The sequence below is a fragment of the Labrus bergylta genome, chromosome 13, assembly GCF_963930695.1.
Source record: "Labrus bergylta chromosome 13, fLabBer1.1, whole genome shotgun sequence".
NCBI classification, from domain to species: domain Eukaryota; kingdom Metazoa; phylum Chordata; class Actinopteri; order Labriformes; family Labridae; genus Labrus; species Labrus bergylta.
Genome location: NC_089207.1, coordinates 26,570,141 through 26,592,824, shown reverse-complemented (window position 1 = coordinate 26,592,824; position 22,684 = coordinate 26,570,141). Strand labels below are relative to the sequence as shown.

Sequence of the window (22,684 nt, the reverse complement as noted above, 5' to 3'; positions counted from 1 at the left end):
AATATGAGGAACTAGCGTTGTAGTTTCACCCCGCTAACCACAACAGCTTCCAGTGACGCAGAAATCGTCATTTTGCGTCACTGGAGGCTCCTTTTCAGACTCAGAAATACAAAGATTTCCCATCACAGGGGAAAATGAGGGCGGGATGCACGACCATTCAAAAATACTACCAGGTTTCTAATGATACAAAGCGTAATGCAAATGGGTGAAGTATCTCTTTAAGATGGAGTTCAATAGCCATTTAGATGTGATCGATGTAAAGATCAAAAATTAAATCCAGATTGACATGCATACACATTTTAACTCATCCACACATAAACAACCATGCCCAAACATATCTATATGTGTAGGGCTTATTGATTTGGTGACATTTATGAACAGAAATTGGCTCGCCATTTCTGTGGAATCTTTTTTTAAGCTCACTATCCAAGTTTTGTTTGGCAGTGTGTCAACTTCTCATGTCCAGCAATTTCATCTCAGACAGCACTTAAGTTATAGAAAGCTTCATGCAGGCAGGGAGGAATGAAAAGCCATACATTTCTTAATATTTCACACAACAGTATGGCCATCAATTTAGCTCTTTAGATGGTCTGTGATCTTGATCAAGCACAGCAAAGAGAGACATCTGCTGCAACCATAAGGCGCAGAAATCTCTGTCACTACTGATATACAAAGCTGCTCCAAGCGTATAGGAGGTAAACATGTTGTCTGATCTTGTAAGACTATCGAGAGTCATGGATGCAGTCTCAAGCTTACTGTATGAAGTTCTCAGTTCTTCAGGTGTTTTCTATTGCTTAAAAAAAATGGTTACAGAAATGTTTTTCAGTAGGTGGGTATGTTATGTGTTTTGTATGAACTGTACTGCATATTTATCTCAATGTTAACATTGAATTGCATCTGGAGATGGTGAAAATCAGGGTGTTTTTTCATGTTTTTAGTATTAAACTCCCACACTGTCAACATTTTCTCTCATGTTTGACAATGAAAACCGATCAGAGTTTGCAAAGCAGGTGACTTCTTCTGCCCAATAAAAAAAAACTTCATCTCTGAATAACTAGTTTGACAGAATTACACTGATCCAAACAACAGCTAATATTGGCTACTGACATAATTTGCAGATCAGCCAATGGATGTCAACAGAGTCAATATCAGCCAATACTGATGTTAACCAGTGCATCCCTAATTGTACTGGGACTAGAGCTGAGACAGTTATCAAACTTGTTGATTTAAAAATTAATAAATTATTTAAGCTTCAAGGTCAAGCATGAAGGTTGTTAGACTTCCTTTGTCATTTATGGTATTAAATTTAGAGTCTTTGGGTTGGTTAGAAAAATAGAAACCAATCTGAAGACAAAATATGGTTGCAGATTCTAAAGTAAATAATTAAATACTGAAGATCTACTGATGATCAAAATAGTGTAAGCTGGGACGTTTACTGTGACACTTTGGAGAACTGGATGGTGGGAGTAAAATGGTAGAAACTCAGCATTTATAGCCAGCCAAGAAAATCCCAATGAATTGTTTCATTTTTAACTTCTAACATTTCCAACATGTTTGACTCATTATTTGTGCATGACTCATTAAGATTGTTATGGAAAAATGGATCCGATATATTCATAATTAGAATGTGATAGGAAAGGGCTCTGAGCCAAAACAGGTCCAAGTCTAATGAAACAGGGACAAGGATCACACTCATAAGTGGGCCTCGCATTAGCCATGGAGAGAGCGTACGCACTGCTCTGTGTAATTCATTGCATTGGCCCCTTCACAAAATGGGAGACATCCATTCAGCATAACGATCCAAGTCAGCCTAAGCAAAGCAGTAATGACCATTAAACAAGCCCTATGCTTATTTAACGGGTGTGGGCGCAGCCTTGGATGGTACCAGGCTTAGTGTAGCAGAGGAAGACAGAGACAATGGGTGGCCGGCTTTCCTTTACCAACAAGGCCTCCCAACGCTTTTATTTGCTCATTACAATGAGCCTGTTGGGCCTGATCTGCCTGTAGTCCAAGAGCTGATTCAGATCCTGTCCCCTTGTGTCCTCAGATAGGCCCTAAAGAAACAGATGACACACGGCGGAAGATCACGCAACCAATATACAGTGTCCCTTGTCCTCTTTATGGATGCTGACTATACAAGACCCATCTGCAATGCCTGAAGTAGCTTCTGCCCGCTGCTGCTTCAGCACATAGACAGCAGTTCAGCATAGATAAAAGAAGCTTATGCATACACAAACCCCAAATGTCATACAGTAAACACACACTGACCTACACTAAAACAGGCCTACAGCAAGACCATAGGACATAATCAAATCAAACAATAAGCAGTTGCTTGAGTTTTGCACTTAAAAACACAATATCAGGTTGTTTGGCAATAAAGAACACAACCATACTGACCAATTAAAATCAATTAAAGATTTTTTTTTTTTTTTTACAATTACCATCTTTTTTACATGTTTTAATTTTGACCAGCTGTTCAAATAGTTAAGTTTCTTATTTTGCAATACAACAATCTGACATACAAAATATTCCAAAACAAGAAGCTGCAGACTCTGTGATAAACACAAAGCAGCCAATCACGCCGAGCTCCTTAAACAAGAAGTAATGAAAAGACTCTCTGTACTATTGGAGTTTCAAACATCTCTCGTACAATTTGAAATGTTGAAATACTGAAATGTTTCTTTCCCTCAAAAATTCTTTCAATAAGACAACCACAGAAAATTGTGTCAGCACGTATACTGCAGCCTGCATCAGACCTTGGGTTGTTTTTAGGCTTACAAATGTCAATTTTGAAGAAATCTAACATATTGTTCAACACATTTTAATGCATCTATGCCACATTTATGGGCAGATTCAGCTGCATTTGGGTAAAGATTGATAGATTTGTCTTCTTTGAAAAATAAATCTTGTGTTTACTGCTATCTGCTAGAACTTTGTATTTGAGTGATTTTGTATAAAAATATCCTTAGTATCAAATATTCAACTCAAAAGTTGGTTGCTTAAGTTTGGTTTCATCTTACATTTGTATCATCTCCTCATCATATATCAAAGATATTTGTCGGATCCAAACACATGTAACAGGCAGTATTCATTGGAGCTAGTGTGGACGCAAATTAATAACATTATTGCCTAGATTGGTCACACATTTTTTCCATCCCTCTGGCATGTTTGACAGGAACGCATGTTTGTATCATGTGAGATTCAACCGAGATACTATCTAGTAACTGAACAGATGCATCATTTCACCTCCTGTATGTAAAACAAGGAACCTACAACGTTATACATTCCACCTATACACTATGATGAATAATGATAATGTGATGCAGTGTTAGTGATGTGTGAAATTGTGCTCGAATATTCTTGGTGACAGCACCCTCCTTTCTCTGTCAGAATAATAATTGTGAGGTATAAATCCTTTGAATCTTTGCCCAAGCCTGAGTATAGAGAGTGTGGCCGAACCCAGCTATTAATTAAGACTAGAGATCTTATCCGTATTTCTTGTTACCTCCAGTGCAGCCAATGTGATTCCGTGTAATGTGTGTTTAGATTGTGCTGATTTAGGCTCAGGCTGGAATGAAAGGGCTAACTTTTGAAGTTCAGATTCATTTAGCATAAGTAGTGCAGATGGCAGATTTCCTCATGACCAAAGATTAGAATCTAGCAGAAATATGTTTTTTCATTAAGCAGCAATGAGGCTTGACAAGCCTGCATCCTCACTGCAGTGGGGCAGACCCATGCCATCGACAGCCTGACAATGCTGCACAGTGGGAGTATGACAGCAGAGGTTAAAGGATTTCTGCAGCAGCAGGGACAGAAAAGCAGGCCTGAGGTGTGAGCGAAGAGAAACAGTCCTCCAAACAGGCTGTGTGACCAGACCTGAAGGAACCATGCAGTGCAAATACTTACAAAAACTGCCACAAAGTCACCTTGTTAAAATACTAGGGTTTAAGGAAGCTGGCTGCAGAATTATAATAACAAAGATGAATAGAAAGGCATAAAAGAATACAGTAAAGTGGCCTGCTGAGGTAAGAGAGCGTACAGCTGCAGGCACAGCTATAGGTGAATCAGAGGTAGAAAATAGCTTGAGCACCCACAGCTGCAGTGGAGCTTTCAGTCAGTTGAAGCTGATAATGTGACAAGAAGCCACCTACAGAAATTTGAGATATCATTCGAGAGCTGATAAAGGGAAAAATATTACAATAGAACATAATTTCTACAAGGATTTCCAATGTGTGAACAAGCATTCAAAGCAGGAAACTTGCAGGGCTTCTTTTCATTATTCAGTCATAATTCAGTCCTGCTTTTGTATATGCAGAGATATCATTTAGTGCCAAGTCAAGACAAAACTGTTGCAAAATGTTGTTTTCCTAATGAATTTGCTAAATGTATTAAAGGTAAAATTACATCTTAGATCATTACTGTGTGCAAGACTCCATATGTGAACTACAGTTTATAAATGGAAGATGCACATTATGACAACATGCACCCTTTTAAAAATATCTCTTGTTATGACAGAGTTCACTTGACATCATCACTCCAAAAACTATTCTATGTTGCTGGCATTTCAGATAAAACATGCCGCCGACACAGATGAGTAAGACCCTTGAGAACATTGTTGTTGGAACATTGCACAGAAGTTACAATTTGGCTTGATAATCAAAATGTCGTCAAAGAAACCGTCATTCGTGTGCTGAATGCTATTAAAGGAGCTGTCATATGCAATGGCAACTACAGCAGCCACTGCTTGCCATGCAAGAGATTGACAACAAAAGAACGACTGTCAATAATAAAGACAGAGAGGATTTACTTTATGAGGGGGAGAGCGGGAGAGAAATCCTGTCAGTGCTTATGAACAGATCCAACATTTTAAATTGGGTTTTGAGGATTTTCTTCCCCACAGTTTATGTTGCATGAGGATTCAACATGTATTTGTTTGTTTAACACTTTGATATAGTCTCGGCTCATTTAATACTGACTTAAAGTGGGGTTTTTTCAGGCCTTTTTGAGATGGCATGACTGGCAGAGGTAATTTGGGTAGACATCAGGAACATATATATATGCTTCTTGCAGAGGCAAGTGGTAAAGTTGTCCTTGTGTTTCTGCCCCATTAGTCTTCATGGTTAGATACCCATAATTACAATTTGTTCACTATAATAGTTCAAATGGAATCAGGATTCTGTGGCATCATTTGTAATAATTTCAAATTAAAAGTTCTGTGTAGCTATGGACACAATTTATCTTTTAAATACTCCATTTGAAAATCAAACTTGGCTTCAAATGCGTATGATATCAGACTATTATGTGGCAAACTTCTGTCCCATAATGTTTTCAAAGACTTCTAGAGGCTCTGCAATTTTTATCTAACAGCATTGTTTTATTATCTATGCTCTTAATACATTTATAAAGACTGGATTTAGAAACAGAGTTCACCACTGCAACTTATTTCTGTTGATCTAAGAATTGTACTAAACCTGCTGTTGTTTGTGTCACTACGGGCTGTTGAATCTTAGTAAAAAATCTAATGTGGTGCTGTTGATGATAATGCCCCTGCATAGTGGCAGTAATTGAGAGTAATTCATAAAAGCAGTCTGTATCTCCCAGATTGGAACACAGAAAAAAAGTTAGAAATGCTGCAGCAGTGCAATCACACTGCCTGTGCTATTCACATAGACGTGAGAACATACAATTCCACTGAGAGATCAATGGCGCTGTGTCAGACTAAAAGAACATTGCTCCAGGCTAAAATGAGGAGAGTAAGCAATCTAGGGACTGTCAATCTGCAGGTTGGTGTAGTGAACAAAGACTGCAGTGACTAGTGCGATTATCTCAGGATCAGTCCTCATCTCTGTTTGGGCAAAGGAGGACACATGAACAAAAACCACATTGGTTATTCACCCAGTCTACTTCCTTAACTTCCTTCGTGGACTTATGGTTTTCCAAGGACAGCCCAGCAGCATTTACTGTTCTTCTCCTGCCCCTGCTCCCAAATGGCTGACTCCTCTGTGAGTGCTATTGACAGTGGCAATGATTATAGTAACACTGATGAGGATGACAGTGATGGTGATGAGTATTAACAGGCTAGTTGCAGCGGGATCTCCAAGGGCCGAGTTCAAAACGACAGCACTGTGCCAAAGAAAGACACACACAACCACACACACTCCTTTGACATCATGTCACATTAGGAGAAGATTATCTCCTGTTCCTCTTTTCCTTCTTTTCTGTTTTCCACAGCGCTGACAGCACCCTGCCACAGCGCTTCACAGAACAATTCACAGGTGACAGCCTCCCTGACTCTGCCTCTCTCCACCATGATTCACGTAGCCACTTTTTGTCCTTTTCCCTTTACTCACCACCCTCTGAGCCCTCCCCTCCGTATGTGAGCGTTTTGTCTTTCTGCTGTATATCTGAGCACTCTCCTTCACCTGTATCTCTCCCTTCTGAATCCGTCTCCCCTCTCATGCTTGTTCTGCTCCCCCCATGGGGTAATTGCTTGGAGCCGTGCTTCCATTTTTATGACTATAATCGAGGCCAGAATGCTTATGCCTCTAGATTTCTCCTTGCCTGTGTCACAGCAGCGGCAGCAGTAGGGAGAGGAGGGCAGATAAGACCCTGAGGAGTGGAGAAAATCACCAGTCGATTGTAATTAGAGTCCTTATTTTGCCCAGGGATGTGGAATAGACACTATTGCCTGCAGAGAGGACTCACCCTCCCGGCTGTTCTCCTGGCATTGAAATGCGTAATGGTGTAACCACCGCCTGAAGCTTTGACCTGACCCCAACTATTAACTCCTTAAGCTGGGTCACGTAGACAAAGACGACTTTGGCTTCATTAAAATGTGATAGAGGCTTGCATTCATATCTCAGGTGGGTAATATTTCAGCAAGCTCATCAAGCCTTTAAGAGGGAGCTTGAGTTGTAGCACTCAAAGCAAGGTCATCTTATGAGCTCAGCACAGAAGGAAGGAGTCTGTCTGTGCCTGATTCAGATGAAAACCGGGTCAGTCCAGTTTGCAAGCACAGACTTTTCATGTGTATTGGACCCTCCAACAAAGTGGGAAGTTTCCACCCTGGTGTTTTCTGGGAGACTGTGTTTTGAAACAGCACAGTGCAGTGTGCCTATTAGGCCAGTGGAGTGGCACATATAGGCATGTTCAGGCACAGCTAATGATAGCATTACTCTGAGGGCAAAGCCTCATAATGAAGGAGACGAGGAGCATCGGAACACAGTCTCTGCTAGGGAAAGGGACTGAAATCTTGATAGCAGAAATGATTTGCTCTACAGCTCTTTAGATGGAATGGTCTTACTTGACCAGAAAATCAAACCAAATCACAGAAAAGAGTGAAAAAAACTCTTCTGTCTATGTCTGAATATGCTATTGCTGCAAACTCACCTTAATAACCAGACAAATAAAATGTTAATAAATAACAGTTTGTTTCTCCTACATGTGAGTTGTCATGAAACTATAGCCTCATCATCACCTACATACCTCCCACTGTTTCTGTTCCCCAAGTCCACTGATGCTGATACACAAACATGACTAAAACAGGTATACTGGCAAGCAATTGAAGATGTGTGTGTATATTAACGAGTTCTTGTGAGGATAAAATCAAAGTTGACTCAAGTAAAGGGCCCCTTGTTCCTGCAGCTATCCCTCTCTTGGGAGCTGCTGTAGGAGGCAGAGAGGAGTGTGGATTGATCAATACGATGCTCTTTAAAGACCTGACCTCGCACTCATTGATGCCTGCTCTCAGTGGGTGCCAAAGGCTCCCTTACAGGACAACCTGAGGGCTTCTGTATACTTGTTTCAAAATCGAAATGTAGCTTTTTTTTAAAGGGTTGTTGAATACAGTGTTTGTTGTAAATGCCAGGATACTCCAACATCCACTGCTTATATTAGCTTTCAATCATATAATGTGTTTGCATGATGGAAACCTGAATTGAAACATTATCAATGCGTAAAACAAAAAATAAATCCCTTAGCAGCAATTATATATATTGTACCGTCTTTACATCTGATAACACTTGTCCAAGTGGAACGTTTTTTTTCTTCTGGATTTCTCAAACAAGGAGACTGAGCCACTGTCAAATATCAATCTCTTGTGTTCCACTGTACCCCTGGTTTAAAGTTGACAAGAGGATTTGGTGCCCATTTTGACGGGTATACGATCAGGAGCAGTATATAATGTATTATTTTGAAATTGACTGGATGCTCTGTCTGCTACTTGGCTGACTTCATCTACTATGTTCAGCTTGACGCATGCTTGCAGCGAGCCCCATCGAAGACAGACTTGATGCGTATTTGGGGCAAAGTGGCGCTGCTGGCATGGACTGGAGACGGAGCGCAGCACATGTGGAAACAGAAGCACTGACTACATAAAACGGAATAAGTTGGAATGTGCGGCGGCATAACCTCCAAAAATGGCCTTTAGATGATGTAATCTTGTGGCATTCGCTTCCCAATATTAACATAACAGAATCCGTTTTGCATTTCGTTTTAGCAACATTCTGAAGGGTCACTTGCAATTTGCATAATGTTATTTAGTTAGACCTGTCACAGAAACTCCAAGCCAATCAAGGTACAATGGATGGAAAAATGATCCCACCGTTCACATATTTAGTTTTACTTCAGTCCATATCTGTCTTTATCCACCTATGAGCTTTGTTAGCTTCAACAAATGTGAAATGTTCTACTGCAAAGTATTTTAATAACCTGCATCAACATAAGAAAATGTGGTTACTCTTGGTGTACATGTTTGTGATTTGTATAATTCAACATTTCAAATGCATGTTCTTTACTAAGATTATAGTCAAGCACTCTAAAGAGGTTACCATATCAGGAAATAGTGACTCTTTTTTTATGTGCATGTAAAAGTACACACTGTTAGCTCAGACATAACGCAGTCATCAAATTTGTGTATTAAGTAAAACAGCTGAAAGCCACTTGATTGAATGCGGCCATCAACACACTTGAGTATCAAATGCTCCATTGAACTTGTATCTGCACTCATTAGGCTCACTGGCTACGTGCAAGAGGACCTTAATGAGAAATCTTAATATTAGATGCTTCAGCTGTTTCTAACACTTAAGGCCAGGCTTTGCTCGAAAATGGTGAGCTTATCAGTAGTGTGCATTATCTGACCATGTCAAAAGGGAAAAATATTAAAAACTGTTTCAAACAAACCCATTAAAAGGTGGGTTGGGGTGGAAAGATGTGATAATTTAAAGATTTAAAATATGGTACAAATAATCTGACAATCTCCCCTGCAAGGCATTTAAAGTGCGGCTAGTTGTTCCACAAAGAGAGCAAGGAATAAGTCTCTGAAACAGAGATTTTTTGGAGAAGCTCAAACCGTGTTGAATCTTCACCTCTACACACTAACGGCTATCACTGCATGAAGTGGGTGAGAAAATTGGATTGCAACAAAAGGTATCATGTGAGGGGGTTTCCAAAGCTGTTTGAGCATCGGATAAGCACTTTTGATGGAGTGTACTGGTACCTTGAAGGATGCACCCTGTTATGCTCCCTGAGCAGGCCCAGTTAGTTGAGGCCACAGCAGGCTTAGTGGATAGAAAGGAAACAGGTAGATACTGCTTCTTCTAATTTCATCAGACCAATTTAAGCATATAATTTTTACATTATGTAAACAAATGCACATTAATATTCATAATTCATTTTTCCTAGTGTCTCATAATTCTGATATGCAGGTTTTGTTCAACCAATACTATGGTGGCCCTGAGGGCTAAATACACCGCAATTTAGGTTAACACATGCAAATAGACAAAACACAAGCAAATTAAGAAAACATCATCAATTTGACAAAACGTGTGTTGCATTTAGAATACACTGCATATGCAGACAACCAAACCAAAGGAATGGAGGACACCAGCAATTAGCATCACATCATCATGTAATGAATGATGAATAACTTAAAAATAATAATAACAATTCCATTGATTACTCTTCCATGTAGTATATGTCTTCTCCCCCAAATTAAAAAATGGTGAATACGGCACTTTTTTGTTAAACCTAAGACTAAAATACATGGTAAGGCAGAGAAAAGTGCAGTGACTGCTGAACAATCCACGCTAAGGACAATCTGTCTGAATGAGCACCACAGCCTCCCACTGCTTCAATTACACTTAAGATGAAATAGATAAAAAAAAGTAGGTCTTAGATAATCCTCGAAACATCCCCTTTGGCTGAATTAAATTTTAATGAGATAATAAATACAGAAGAAGGGGGGATTTGTAAAGTTAATTCTAAATTACAACACAGTTTTAAGTAATAAGTCGGAGTCAGGCTTGAGAAATTGGACATGTGGTTCTTCAAAGCAAGTCAGAATGTGCAGAAAGAAAAACATTGACATTTAAAATCTAAAATAGAGTCAATGGTAATAAACCATTATCGCTGTGTCTTCCAGAGGGTGTATCAGTGCTATTAAAGATGCACAGAGCAAAGACAGGACGCTAATCAAGAACTGCAGCGCGACAGAACTAAATCCTCAAATTGATGGCAAAAGGCGGGGGGAGCTTGTTAGTTGTCAAAACGAAAGGAAAAGGGAATATGAGTCAAAGCAAATGAATACACAGTGAGTATTATAGTATGTTGATGAATCTGTCCTTGTTTGGGCATCTGTGCAGACCCTGTGCAGCTGTAACTAAACAGTGGCAGACCTAGAAGTTTGTAAGAAAATGTAAGAATAAAAGGAGGGAAAAGCCAAATGAAGAAAAGCAAATCAGCCAATGAAAAGGCAGTAACAAGAGCTTGAAAAGAAACCAGAGAGTAGAACCAAAGAGTAAACACTTACCAAGCACCCAGTCATCCTAAGCCCCAGCCCTAACCGCGACCACAGCGCAGCAGACTCACATGTTTACATGGACAGAGAGAGATCCCTCGAAGGTCTGCCTCTTAACAATCACAGGAAAACCTCATGCAAAAAGCACAAGAGGGAAACAGCACTCTCACACTAGCCTATTCTCTGACCTCCTCTATTTTGTTTTTAAATCACACTCACCCTATGATTTGCCTCTCCAACTCTGTTAAGCACCAAAGAGAACAGTCATTTTCCAGTCCTTAGTCTTTGGCCGGAATCCCCTCCGAGGCACGTCTCCTGTCGCTCTAATAGCAACAGCTCAGGCAGTCTGTACTCACTCTTCCTGCTCGCCTCGATAGCTGCTCTAACCGGACGAGCCACTGAGGAATACTCTAGGGAAGGAAGTGACATCGACAGGTGCTACCTCCTTCCTTCCTTCCTTCCTTCCGTCCTTACTTGAGTAAACAATACAACACTTTCCCGCAGTAAGCCTAAATGGGATTTCCTTAAGCAAATTGTTAATAAACACCACCTAACGCATTTCATTAATCTCAAAGTGTAGCTCATTTAAAGTGTCACTCAGGAAGAGAAGCTGTCACAAAAGGGAATTAACATCATTAATAAGAGCAAAAGCTCTTTAGCCCAGTTTGCCCTGTGTTGGCTTCTCGGGAATATGCAGTGCTGGAGGGAAGCCAGAAAGGAAAGGAGAGTGTGCATGAGTGTAACAGGAGGGAGTGTGGATGAATCACAAAGAAACATGCATAGATGGAGTGAGTCAGAGGGCATGTTCCACCACAGGCTCACAAATCCTGCAAGAAATGATCTTCCTCCTTGTTCATTGATGCAAGCTGGGCCATGACTGCAGACAGCTAACTGCTAATAGCCTCTAGTCAAACTTATTCCCATTACATTTTAGAGCAAAGACAAAAAAGTAGGCAGTTCAGTCGGACCACAGTTCTGGTTACAAAAGTCTTTCATCGTCCCACACACTGAGAAATTACAAGTCCAAATTTGGGTTTATGAATACACTCACAACAGGCTGTGTGGCATTTATATGCAGTTAAATATGTCCACCTACTTTGCCCAGTGGATTTCTTGAAGTACAATTTGTCAGTCACCATGACATTTAGCCTTTTATAAATGTCGCTGTGCATAAATGGTTCATAAAAGCTCTAACTGTTCTATAATATGAGACTTGTAGCATGAGTTTAATGAATTAAAGAAACCCTCTACCTGTTCCTTGACCGATGCCAGGATGTTATTGGCGGTGTTTTCAGCCTCCATGTTGCGACCAGTTGATCTGTCGCGGATGGTCAGCAGAAGCCCCTCCTCCGTCACTGTGCTCTGCTCAGGAGCTGGCATTCCTCCTGTGTGAGCAAACAAACGCACACATACACACACCATGATCTGGTCAGCACAGACTCTCCTCTAAAAAAAAACAACAACACTATCTTGTACACACATATCAGGCTTTGTGCATGCCTGTGTAAAAACACTCTGCTCTTAAACACACACTTTGTGTCAACCACTCCTCAAAACACCCAGGCGAGTGGAGCAGAGAAGTGACTATCAATGGTCACATGCCACCACCAGCAATAGACAAACACACACCCACACATGCCATATGGTCCATAGAGAAAAAGACTGTCAGTGTTTTATGTCTGTGACAGTGCAAATCCATGCCATATGGGTTGAAAAACACGAGTTAAATAATAATTTGCGTAATTAATACAATCAAATAAAAAAATACTAGACAATGATCCAGTGTAGGCGCAAAAATATCAAGCATGTGCAGAATATGGGGAAAATATGCCTTTATAAGACGCAGTGAAGAGGTTATAACAGACAACAGGGCAGGCCATTGAGAGACAATAAAACCAAAAACAAGCCTGCAGCCTGACAGAAGAGATAAGGTGTTCCGGTCTCTGTCGCTCTCTCTGGCCTCTTGTCCGGGATTGAAATGAGAAAGTAGAACGAATAGTTATGGCCTCATTATATCTGTTGACAGGGGGGGGGGGGGGGTATCAAGGGAGCACTGCTGAAGGTGGATCCATATTTACTTGAAGGAGCCTGTTGAGCCAGACAGGGGCGGCTGAAGGCTGCGATGGCTGCATCACAGCTCAGGGCTGCAGCAGAGAAACAAAAGCAAGGGGCTCTAATAACACAGGAGGTATGTGAGTTGGGGGATTTTACTATGACTTTTACTACCTTAGAGATAGACTGCCTCTGTCATCTCCAAGATACCAATTCAAAGATATATTCAGCCTGTTCGTTTATACACATATCTCATCCTGCAAGATTTCCTTGACTGAGCAAGAAAGAGTTCATGTTGTGACGAGACATTTTTACTATGAATTTGAATATGTAGAGTGTAAGCTGTTAAAGCCAACATGAAATTTCCATATGGTAATTTTCAAAATAGCCCTACCGTTAACAGCTGAATATTCCCCTATGAAAGTGTCTAATTTTCTTTTTATTCACAATGGTTGCCTGAGGGTAACTGAAGGCACACTAGCTTAACTGAACTAGCTTATTTGAATTTGAAATACTTTTGAAGGGTCACTTAATGTTATGTAAATGCAATGACTGATTTAAATCCACCAGCACACACATGAACAACAAGTAAGTAATCATTTAGCTCCAGCTGACAGACAGTTTGTGTGAGCTGGTTGGTGTGTTTACAGTAGAACATAAAAGTTTTTGGCCAGGGATGAGGCATCAGTGAGGAGGCAAAAAGTATGTGGGAGGTCCCCCAGGCATTTGGCAGAAATGAGGCCCTGAAGTATTCTGGGAGTCTGTCACCAAGGCAGCATGAGCATTTCAAGGTGTCTGAGCTTTAACAGAGCAATGTGCCAGTGCTGGTGTTGAATGACAGATACGGTTTTTACTACTACAAAGTATGTTAGTCCACACAGGATATTCCATGTATCTCCCTGTCAGGCTCCCAAATTCCTTTCCTGCTCATTCATAGTGTTGCAACACAACGCCCCCACTCCCTACCGCCTACATTACAGCCTTTGAATCGAGGACATAGCATTTGATTTCCAGAAAACACAGCAACAAGAAATGGGTAAAACTGTTTGAATTCAACAGAACTCCTCCTCCTTGACTTCTGCACAAACACAGAGGACTGACCTAGTGCAGTTTTTAAATCTGACAGAAGTTGCCAACCCGGTCGGGTAGCACAAATCCTTTCTCCGTTTTCACAATATCCTCTCACAGAAGGACAAAGACGTGTCAAGCCAAGGAAGCTTGGCTCTGTTATGTTAATCTTAATTTAAATAAACACAGATTTAGTTAAAAAAAATGGGGCTTATCATGCCTCTCTGTAACTGCTCTTTTTGATAAAACACAAACCCCTTAAAAAAAGTGGCTTGCTAGCGTGTCAAAAAGAGGAAATTCCTCACGCCTACAGAACAAAATCTGAGTATGTAATCTGTCCATGTGAATAAATCTCAGAAGTATAAACTTGACTGTAGGAAAGTGCACATTAAGCAGACTGAAGGAAATGGAACCACAGAAAAAACAACATACAAGAAGGAAAGTGAACCCTATTGTAGGAACCACTAAGGAAGGAAGTTATGATGTGTATCTGAACCTACCTCTGAAATTTCCCATTAATTCAGGTCCAGAACAGAACAGAGCGATCTTGCTCTGTTCGATCTCAGCAGCTTTAGGATGAACCCAGCGATGCTGCACACAACATCCTTTATGCACACGGCTTACAGGTTCTTCAACATTTCTCTTAGTGTTTGCCTCCAAATACTGAGGAGAAAAGTAAACTCACTGAACTTCTTAGCTGTTAACAACTTTGGTATGTGAAGAGCTGACACAGTTTGAAGCAGACACAGCTGAGAGGTAGAGGAAAGCTAAGTAGTCAAACAAGATCTGTGTAGCTTTTGAGGCTGTCATTAGGTTATTGCCTGAGGTCCAGACTGCTGTAGTTCCCACAGAGTAAAGATGACCTCATTCTGGTCTAAACAAAGACGCAAACCAGTGTCTAATTATTACCATTATGGTTATTTTCCCTGAATAAGCAGAACATAAACACTATTTATAGGACAGCATGACAAGGTCTTTGACTAAAGCTAATGACAAAACTATGGGAGATCATACATTGAGGGCAGGGCATGAGACTAAAACACTGTAAGCAGATTATTGCTTCATTGGTTTAGAGTTGAAATGAAGGGATTCAATTTGAAATGTTAAGAATAAAGATCAAGTTCTGTTTTTCATTGTGAGAATTTAAAAAATCTTATACCTGTTATTTTAGCTTATATTTGACAGAACTTATAAAAGTGTATCATTATTAACTATATTCTTGACATTTTTATTTTATTCCTGAAAGGAAAAAATCCTTTTTAGACTGATTTTTTTCATATCTTGCAAAAAATACCTCAACTTCAGCTTCATCTTGGAATTGATAAATAAAAATGTTTTACCTCCTCTCCTCTTTAGTCCATGTGACTGGCTGTGATACTCTGTCATTCAAAACAAACCTGAAGTATCTCTTTCAGTGACAGATTTGTACGACTTTTAAACATAAGCATCTCTTAACAAACACTACCAGTCAGAGCTTAAGCTGCCCTTTAAAGCCCCAGTGTCTCCTGGTATGCCAAGACACAGTATTAGTCTGACCCCACCCTGACTCATTGCATTATGTGATCTGATCTACTGACCTCAGACTCTGGCCACTCCTCATTGCTTCTTACACAACTCATCTTTCTCTCCCTCTTTGTGGTACAAGGTGGAAAAGGGAAAATGGGAAGGGTTTTTGAATCTCAAAGTGACAAGTCTTAATAAAGGAGGCTGTAAAAGCAGCTTAAGAGAGTTGAGACAACCCCATCGTCCCAGATTCAAAGACTGCCTCATGCATCAATTTCCTCCACAGACATGAATTCATCAGCTCGCTGATCCTTCTGAAAGCCACCTGTGCCTTGTGTCACCTTCTCCCAGGAGCACCGCACCAGCTAATATGATATCAGTCGTCATGCTGCTGCGTTTACATGTACCCAGAAAACTGGGTTACTAGATGAAAACAGGTTAGAATACATGTACAACTGACTCCTGATTATTGTAACTCATAAAAGGCAGCTGGTCAGTAAGCATATTTTTCTTCAGGACAAAGGTTGAGCCAAAACTGCATATTTTCTCTAAGTGTATTAGTGAGTTGTCTTTTTCCTGCCAAAGAAAATGTTTTCACTGGGATTGATGGTGTGTGAGGTCATGCTCTAGCTGAGGAAAAGTTTCTTTGACTGTGTCTGTTCTAGTCTGTTTCAAGGAAACAGTACGACAAACAAAAAATCCTTACTTGAATGCCATTGCATACATATATGACATATAAGTAGAAGCAAGAATGTACATTGCATAAAACTGCCCTCTTTGAAATCCTCTTTGCTAACACAACCTTTCAGATGTAACGTTAATGCAGAAATCTAACAGTTAGCAGGTGACTTCAGTGCACTCAATATTGTGTTCCTTTATTTCCCGCTTTCTTACTTCAAGGAGAAGATAAACTACCATCACCTGAGCACATGCAGTGTTTCTCCAAGTCAATAGATCCATTGTCTGTCAGTCAGAGAGGAAGAGATTTGTCTTTAGCAGGCTGTGTGACACCAGGTCACAGGCATTCAGCACAGACAAATGGAGATGAGCCCAGAAATAATTATACATCAGACAGAATTTCAATTGCAGGGAGTCTCAAGGAAGCAGCAGTTCAAATGCTGATTGCTCCGCCTTGCTAAGCTTAAAAGGGCAGAGAAATCTGCTGCACAAACAGAGCTGAGAGCAGAAACACAGAACAGAGCAACAGGCCACATCTCTCTTCTCACCACACCTTCATTTTCCATAAAAAAGAAGAGATAAGTAATTATTGATCACTGTCTTATTTAAGATTTTGGCATTCCACATAGAGAACCAAACCTGACAGTGCATGAAGGGAAATCACAACCCAAAAAGCTGCATTGTGTGCAGTTAGCTAATAAATACTTTTAAGTTCACCACCCCATTTAACCTCAAAACCATCTGCTTTAGTATCCTTAAAAAACAAACAAGAATCACACCAAAAACAAAATTAGATATTCACTGCTTGGCACAACTTCATTCCATAAGAGCTGATCAGTGGAATCATCTTGTTAATATAAATAAAAACCCATGCGGCCTCTGTGGCACATGATTGCGTCTACATTTTATATGTTGACCTTGCAGCACTTTGTAGCATGTGAAACTTTCAGAGGCCAAAACACTCTTGTTGCTAATCTCTCAGCAGATATGCGGAAGTCCCTAAAGACCCACAGTGATTAATTTATTCTATTAAAAGTGTATTGACTTGACTTCCTTCAATAAAACTTATATTTTAGGTCCAGTATAGTTTAACAGAATGTCCCAAGATGAACAATAATGTCTTTCAGACTCAATAAATTCCCTGACAGAGGTAGATAAACACTTTTCTATCAGCCCCAAAAAACATTCACAACAGCAGCATTCTGTCTCCTTCAGCGAGTCACTGAGTTCTCAAACAATTTCAGAAATCCCCTGCAGCTCACACTATTAGGCTAAACACATGGTTAGGATGTGCTGACCGAAGCCCTGACAGAGTAATTGCTCTGAGCTGATTCATGAATTGGAGCAACACAAATAAATATCTCAGTGGTCCTAAACGTACTTCATGGCATTGTTTAACCTTAACCTCAGAGAGCACACGCCTAAGTATTTGCAAACTGTGACCCCTGTGTCACACACATTTGTTTTAGCAGGATGTAGAGTACTTGGTAAGCGCATGATGGACATGCTGACAGGAAAACACAGAAAAATAGTTATTATTAGATCCCTCAATGTTTCACTCTTTGCTTCACTTAACAGCTGAAAATGCTTTTCTCATAAATTGACACACCCAACAATGAAGGAATGTCTCCTTTCCAGAGCAGAAACTGTCTTCCATGCAATAACTCAATATCAATCATTGTCCTGAATAAGCAGCAGAGAATTCCTCTGTAAATAGACACATACCTGTTCTTCTGTTGATATAGGATTAAACAAGGTGAGAAGTATGAGCGCAAATGTCAGCACGACAGCATCTCCTCCACCTTCTCAACAAAGTGGACTTGCAAAGTAAATCATTGAGAAGCTGCACCCATGCTTTCCTCACACCTTGAACCTCTGCCCGGCAAATGTTGCAATAACCTGCGGCCTATTGGAGCATGTGTATCCACGGGGCAGGGCTTACCTCTGAGTAAAGGCAGGAAACACAGTCAGAGTACAACACATAAACCTGCAAAGACTCATTCCAAACCCTGTATGCACAGAACTCCAGAGGCTGCACTTTATCTTGCAAGATATGTTTAGTCAAAAGGGACATGGAGACGATGACTGCAGACCAAATAATCCATGTTTGCACTGTGCAGCAGTAAAAATACAAGAATTACTCTCTATGAGGAACTACTTCCTACAAAAATCATTCACCCTCGGCCGCTTCACTATTTCCTCACAACAATACCTTCACAAATAGACAGCAGAAAGGCTCAACTCCTGTCTCATCAGCTGTTCCCAACATGTCACCAGCAGTAATATGTTGTGACAGAACAGGACATAAATTATTCTGATTGGATGTAAATCCCTTTAACAGAATCAGAGTTTATGCTTGAGGAAGACATGCTTCATCCTGTCACACATTGTTAGACAAATACATTTAACACCCTAATGCCTTTCCGCATGCAATTACAATGCAAACACAACAAGGCAGCAATGCCTCCCAAGAAGGAATTACAGCATAATGCTGTGTGTACATCTCTGGAAAAGTCCATAAATGGAAATCATTTTTAGTGTAATGGATGTGGCACACAGGCACGGACAAATGTTACAGAAGATTGCATGCACTGAGCTTATTGACAAAGTTGCATCATGGCCTTAAAACTACATAATTTAACCTCATTTAACAGTTTGACTGAAAACATGTTTAATCAATGCTGCAGTTTTATATATATTATTTACAGTTATTAAAAGTATTTATTTGCTGTGTCAAAAAATGTGCAAGTCTTTCAAATGATCATGTTTGGATATGATGTCATGTGAGGTAAAAAAAAAAAAAAGTTTGACAGGTACTACAATGCTCTGAATAAGGAAAAAAACAGTAAAGGTAAATTAGCATAACAAATATTCTGCTATCAGCAATGTTCTGCTGTCATAATGTAAGGTGTCTCTGAGGTGAATAACTGAGCTCACTCAGCACTTTCTATTAAGACTGATTACAGCAAAAAATGAACTAACCAGAGAAAATGAATCAATCAAAAAGCTATAAATTGTGTAAATCGAGCTGAGCTGACTGCGTCCTCGTGAAAGGGACAATTTTGTGGGTCTGTTGTAATGAATTTTGCGGTAAAGGAAGAAGGGCTTTTACATTAACTGTCAAATAAACACCTCACTATATTAATGAAAATCTAATGTGCAAAAGTGTTTGTGAAGAATAAAGATTATATTTATGATCAACTATGCATTTCAGTGTTGTTCAGTGTGATCCAAGCATGTTTTTATTCTGCGATTTCTCAACAAGTTAGCGGACATGTATATGTGCCTTATATTTCATAAGGTGTTATGATACCAGAAAATGCTAGCGGGTATGTGGCACGGAGGCTGGTCCTCGCCGCAGTGGCTGTGGGCTCGAATCCGACCTTGGCCCTTTGCTGCATGTCATCTCCAGCGCTTTCCTTCCAAAATTTCCTTTCTCTCCTTAGCTGTCCTTTAATGAAGGCAAAACGGACCCAAAAATAACCCTCAAGAGAAACCTTAATGATTTTGATGACTCTCTTTATATATTTAAAAACAATAAATTCATTATCTTGCCTCTCAGCCGAGGTTTAGTTGCAGCAAAATCATAAACTGCTGAAACATTTCCCTTCATAAAACAGCATGTTACTTGAATACTTTAAGTCTTGTTTATAACTATGTTATAACTCATTACATCATTGTGCCGGTTAAGGTTATGTGGCATGTAAATAAATCAGTGGCTGGTATATATTTGAATCCACCAGCTACAGTGGCAGGTAGGTTATGAAGGTAAATTCCATCCCTGTAACAACAAGTATGCAGATAAACTAAATTGAAACGAGGGAAAAACAAAAATGAAGGATCATCAGGGAGGTCAAGGCTAATCAGAGTAAACCCAGAACCAGGCATAACTGAAAATCTAAGCTGTAAATACATTTTACATCAACATATTAGCAAACTGATATACCACGCATGATAAACATTGAAGAAGAAAGGAGACATACAGGTTTCTCTGATCACTATGACCTGCTACATTAATCTCTTGAGATTATCTGCATAAACAGAAAATCATTCCTTCAACTTGTTTTCTGTTAATACACCATATATTTGTTTTTCTTTTGAATGACTAATCGCCTGTGCTTCAAATATGCCAAAAATCTTAATGTCAAACAACAATAACAAAAATGCACGCAGAATCCAAACTAAATTTGTCTTTCTACTTCACATTTTACACAAAACATTAGTAGACGATTTTGATTGTGAGTGGACAAATCTCCCAATTAACCCAACACAAAATGAAACATATTAAGAAGTAACATAATAGAGGAAACTCCTGTTTCTGTGAGATGTTAAATAACCAGCTTTAAGACAGCAATGGATAAGCACAGGCCTTGTTATGTACTTCCTGACGTCTGATTAGCATTGGCACTGCCTACATAATACCCTGACTTCACAGTGGACAGAGGAGTCATGCAGCACGCTGCTTTCCATTTAAATGTGTGCGCATTAACTGTCAACCGCAAAAACAAACTATTGAAGGTCAAGGTTGTGAACATTTTCAGGCCCTTTTGCATCATGAATCCTAGGACTAACAGTGTTGAATCATGGTTTATTGAATTACGGTAGTCATGATTTTGCTATTCTAATTTTGTACACCTCTTATTCCATTCTGCAGACAGCAAAGCCCTAATCTGATGTTGTTTGTAACATAATGTTCTTATCAATGTTCCTTTGCCTGTAAATGACACATTAAAGAAAAAAAAGACTAAATAAATGTGTTCTGCAGAATGATCATTTTATAATTAGCGTGTAAAGTGTGAGATGTTGGAGAAATAGCAGGTTGCTGCAAACAACACAGGTAAAGAGGCAAGGTAAAACAAACAACTGTAGCTTTTGCTGGTACCGTAAACAACTCTACAGAGCATGATCAGAAGCTACAAAGGTGCAACTGTTTCACTCTTCACAATCTTGCACATGTAATTAAAGCTGTAATGTAGCATGTAATTCATACTACAAAGGGAACATTTCCTGAAAGGATTTTAGCAACTAAGTACATTTCTTTTTCAAATGAAATTGAAAGGAACAGTAGGATATGCACAATATCACGCATACTAGAACAGAATCTACATCAGAAAACCAAAGTAATAATTGGAATAAGGAGAAACCCTATAATCAATCCTTGAACCTAACTTTCAGGACACTGACGGGCATTGAACTGTGATGCAGACAGAAAGGGAAAGCAATAAGGAATGTAAATGTCAGGTCAGCCAACCAGCACCAGCTGGCATTTTAAAACAATGACTTGGTTCATGTGAGTTTACAGTGATTTTGATATCTAAACTTTTGAATCGATTGGCATAGTTTTTTTTTTTAAATTGCCGGTGCTCTGCTCATACACAGACTGACAAAAGGCGATTATCTCCGACTGAGACATCCCTGAGAGGAATGTAGGGTTTGCTCGATGGCACCGTATGGATAATACATCAAAGCGTATTTAATTGAAAAAATAAATCACACCACAAAAGTTGGTTAGGATAAATTCCCTTTATATGTACCCTGTAATAACTCAAAGAGGATGTGTATGACTTTGCAGTTCTGCTGAGGTATCTGGGGTTTTATTTGAGGCATTGCTTGAATTTATATCCTCATGGTGCTACAGACTACAAGTGTGGGTGCCATCACATTCACTCTATCACATGGGAATTTCTCCAAATCTTTCTCATATCCTGTGTATGAGATGAAAGTATGCTATATATGTTTACAACTCTTCACAGTTCTACTGTGTAAGAGATTTTAAAGACATTTTTTCAGCACTCCTGAGTTTATTTCAACCTATAAAGGAAATCCTGAAGATGTGTGAACACCTGGGAGTGAATGTCCGTCTTAAAATGGGAGGGCTTGGTGTGTCAGGGCCTTAGGGTTACTGGTGCATGAAGAGGAGATTGCACTTTCAAAGCCTGAAAAACAGATCTTCCATAGATGAAAACAAGCATTTCAAGAGGTTGGAGGGTTTGTGTTAGACAAGGAAGGACTGGTTGTTCTTAACAGAGCACATCTGACAACAAAGCTTTGTTGTAAAAAGAAAGTAAACTTCTCGGTTTAAGTTGTATCAAATCCATGCACTGCTGCCTTGAGGCTACGAGCATTTTCTAGCTTTGATGTCGTCACTCTATCAAGTTACTTTGAAAAAGAAAGAAAAGGTACAGTAAAGGCTTTGATATCACACAGTGCATGCCTGCCTTCAGACTCTATGGCCACATGCAAAGCTTACCATCTACAAAATGCCATTTTAAATGTCATGTGCTTGAACTGTATTTATTCATTCCTGATGCCAACAACTCCCTTTTCAGAGTTCATTTTACATTTTAGCTGTCTTTTTAATGCCTTGACATTTAAGAAAAGTGGATCTCCTGCTTCTTGTCGGGGTTACATGGAAACAGGTGAGGCGGACAAACAGGCGGACTGTCTCAGTTTTAAGTTGAAGTCCGGGAACATGCTCAACCCTTGTGGTCATGTAACCTGACATTGGGGAGATGCCTTCACCTTCTGACTAAATCCAGCCGCAGAGTGCACTCACATACCACTCTGGGATGATACCTGATCCTACAA

At 39.8% G+C, this 22,684-nt stretch overlaps 1 protein-coding gene across 10 annotated transcripts in view; it reads right to left on the bottom strand.

Annotated features, from left to right (window-relative positions):
• Window positions 1-22,684, bottom strand: part of pkp4 (plakophilin 4) — a 78,403-nt gene that overhangs the window by 51,692 nt on the left and 4,027 nt on the right. For 2 of the 10 annotated variants that reach the window (XM_065962098.1, XM_065962097.1), the window contains exons 1-2: window positions 14,416-14,518; window positions 12,047-12,180 (exon numbers count right to left, since the gene is read on the bottom strand). The exons of 1 other annotated variant lie outside the window; for it this stretch is intronic. In XM_065962098.1, coding sequence (XP_065818170.1) covers window positions 12,047-12,180; window positions 14,416-14,431 — 150 coding nt within the window. In that variant the 5' untranslated portion in view covers window positions 14,432-14,518. Of the gene's footprint in view, window positions 1-10,807; window positions 10,838-11,014; window positions 11,133-12,046; window positions 12,181-14,415; window positions 14,519-17,821; window positions 17,952-22,684 lie in introns of those variants that run through there. 7 more of the 10 variants (XM_065962099.1, XM_065962100.1, XM_020644129.3 and 4 more) reach the window with 6 other exon arrangements.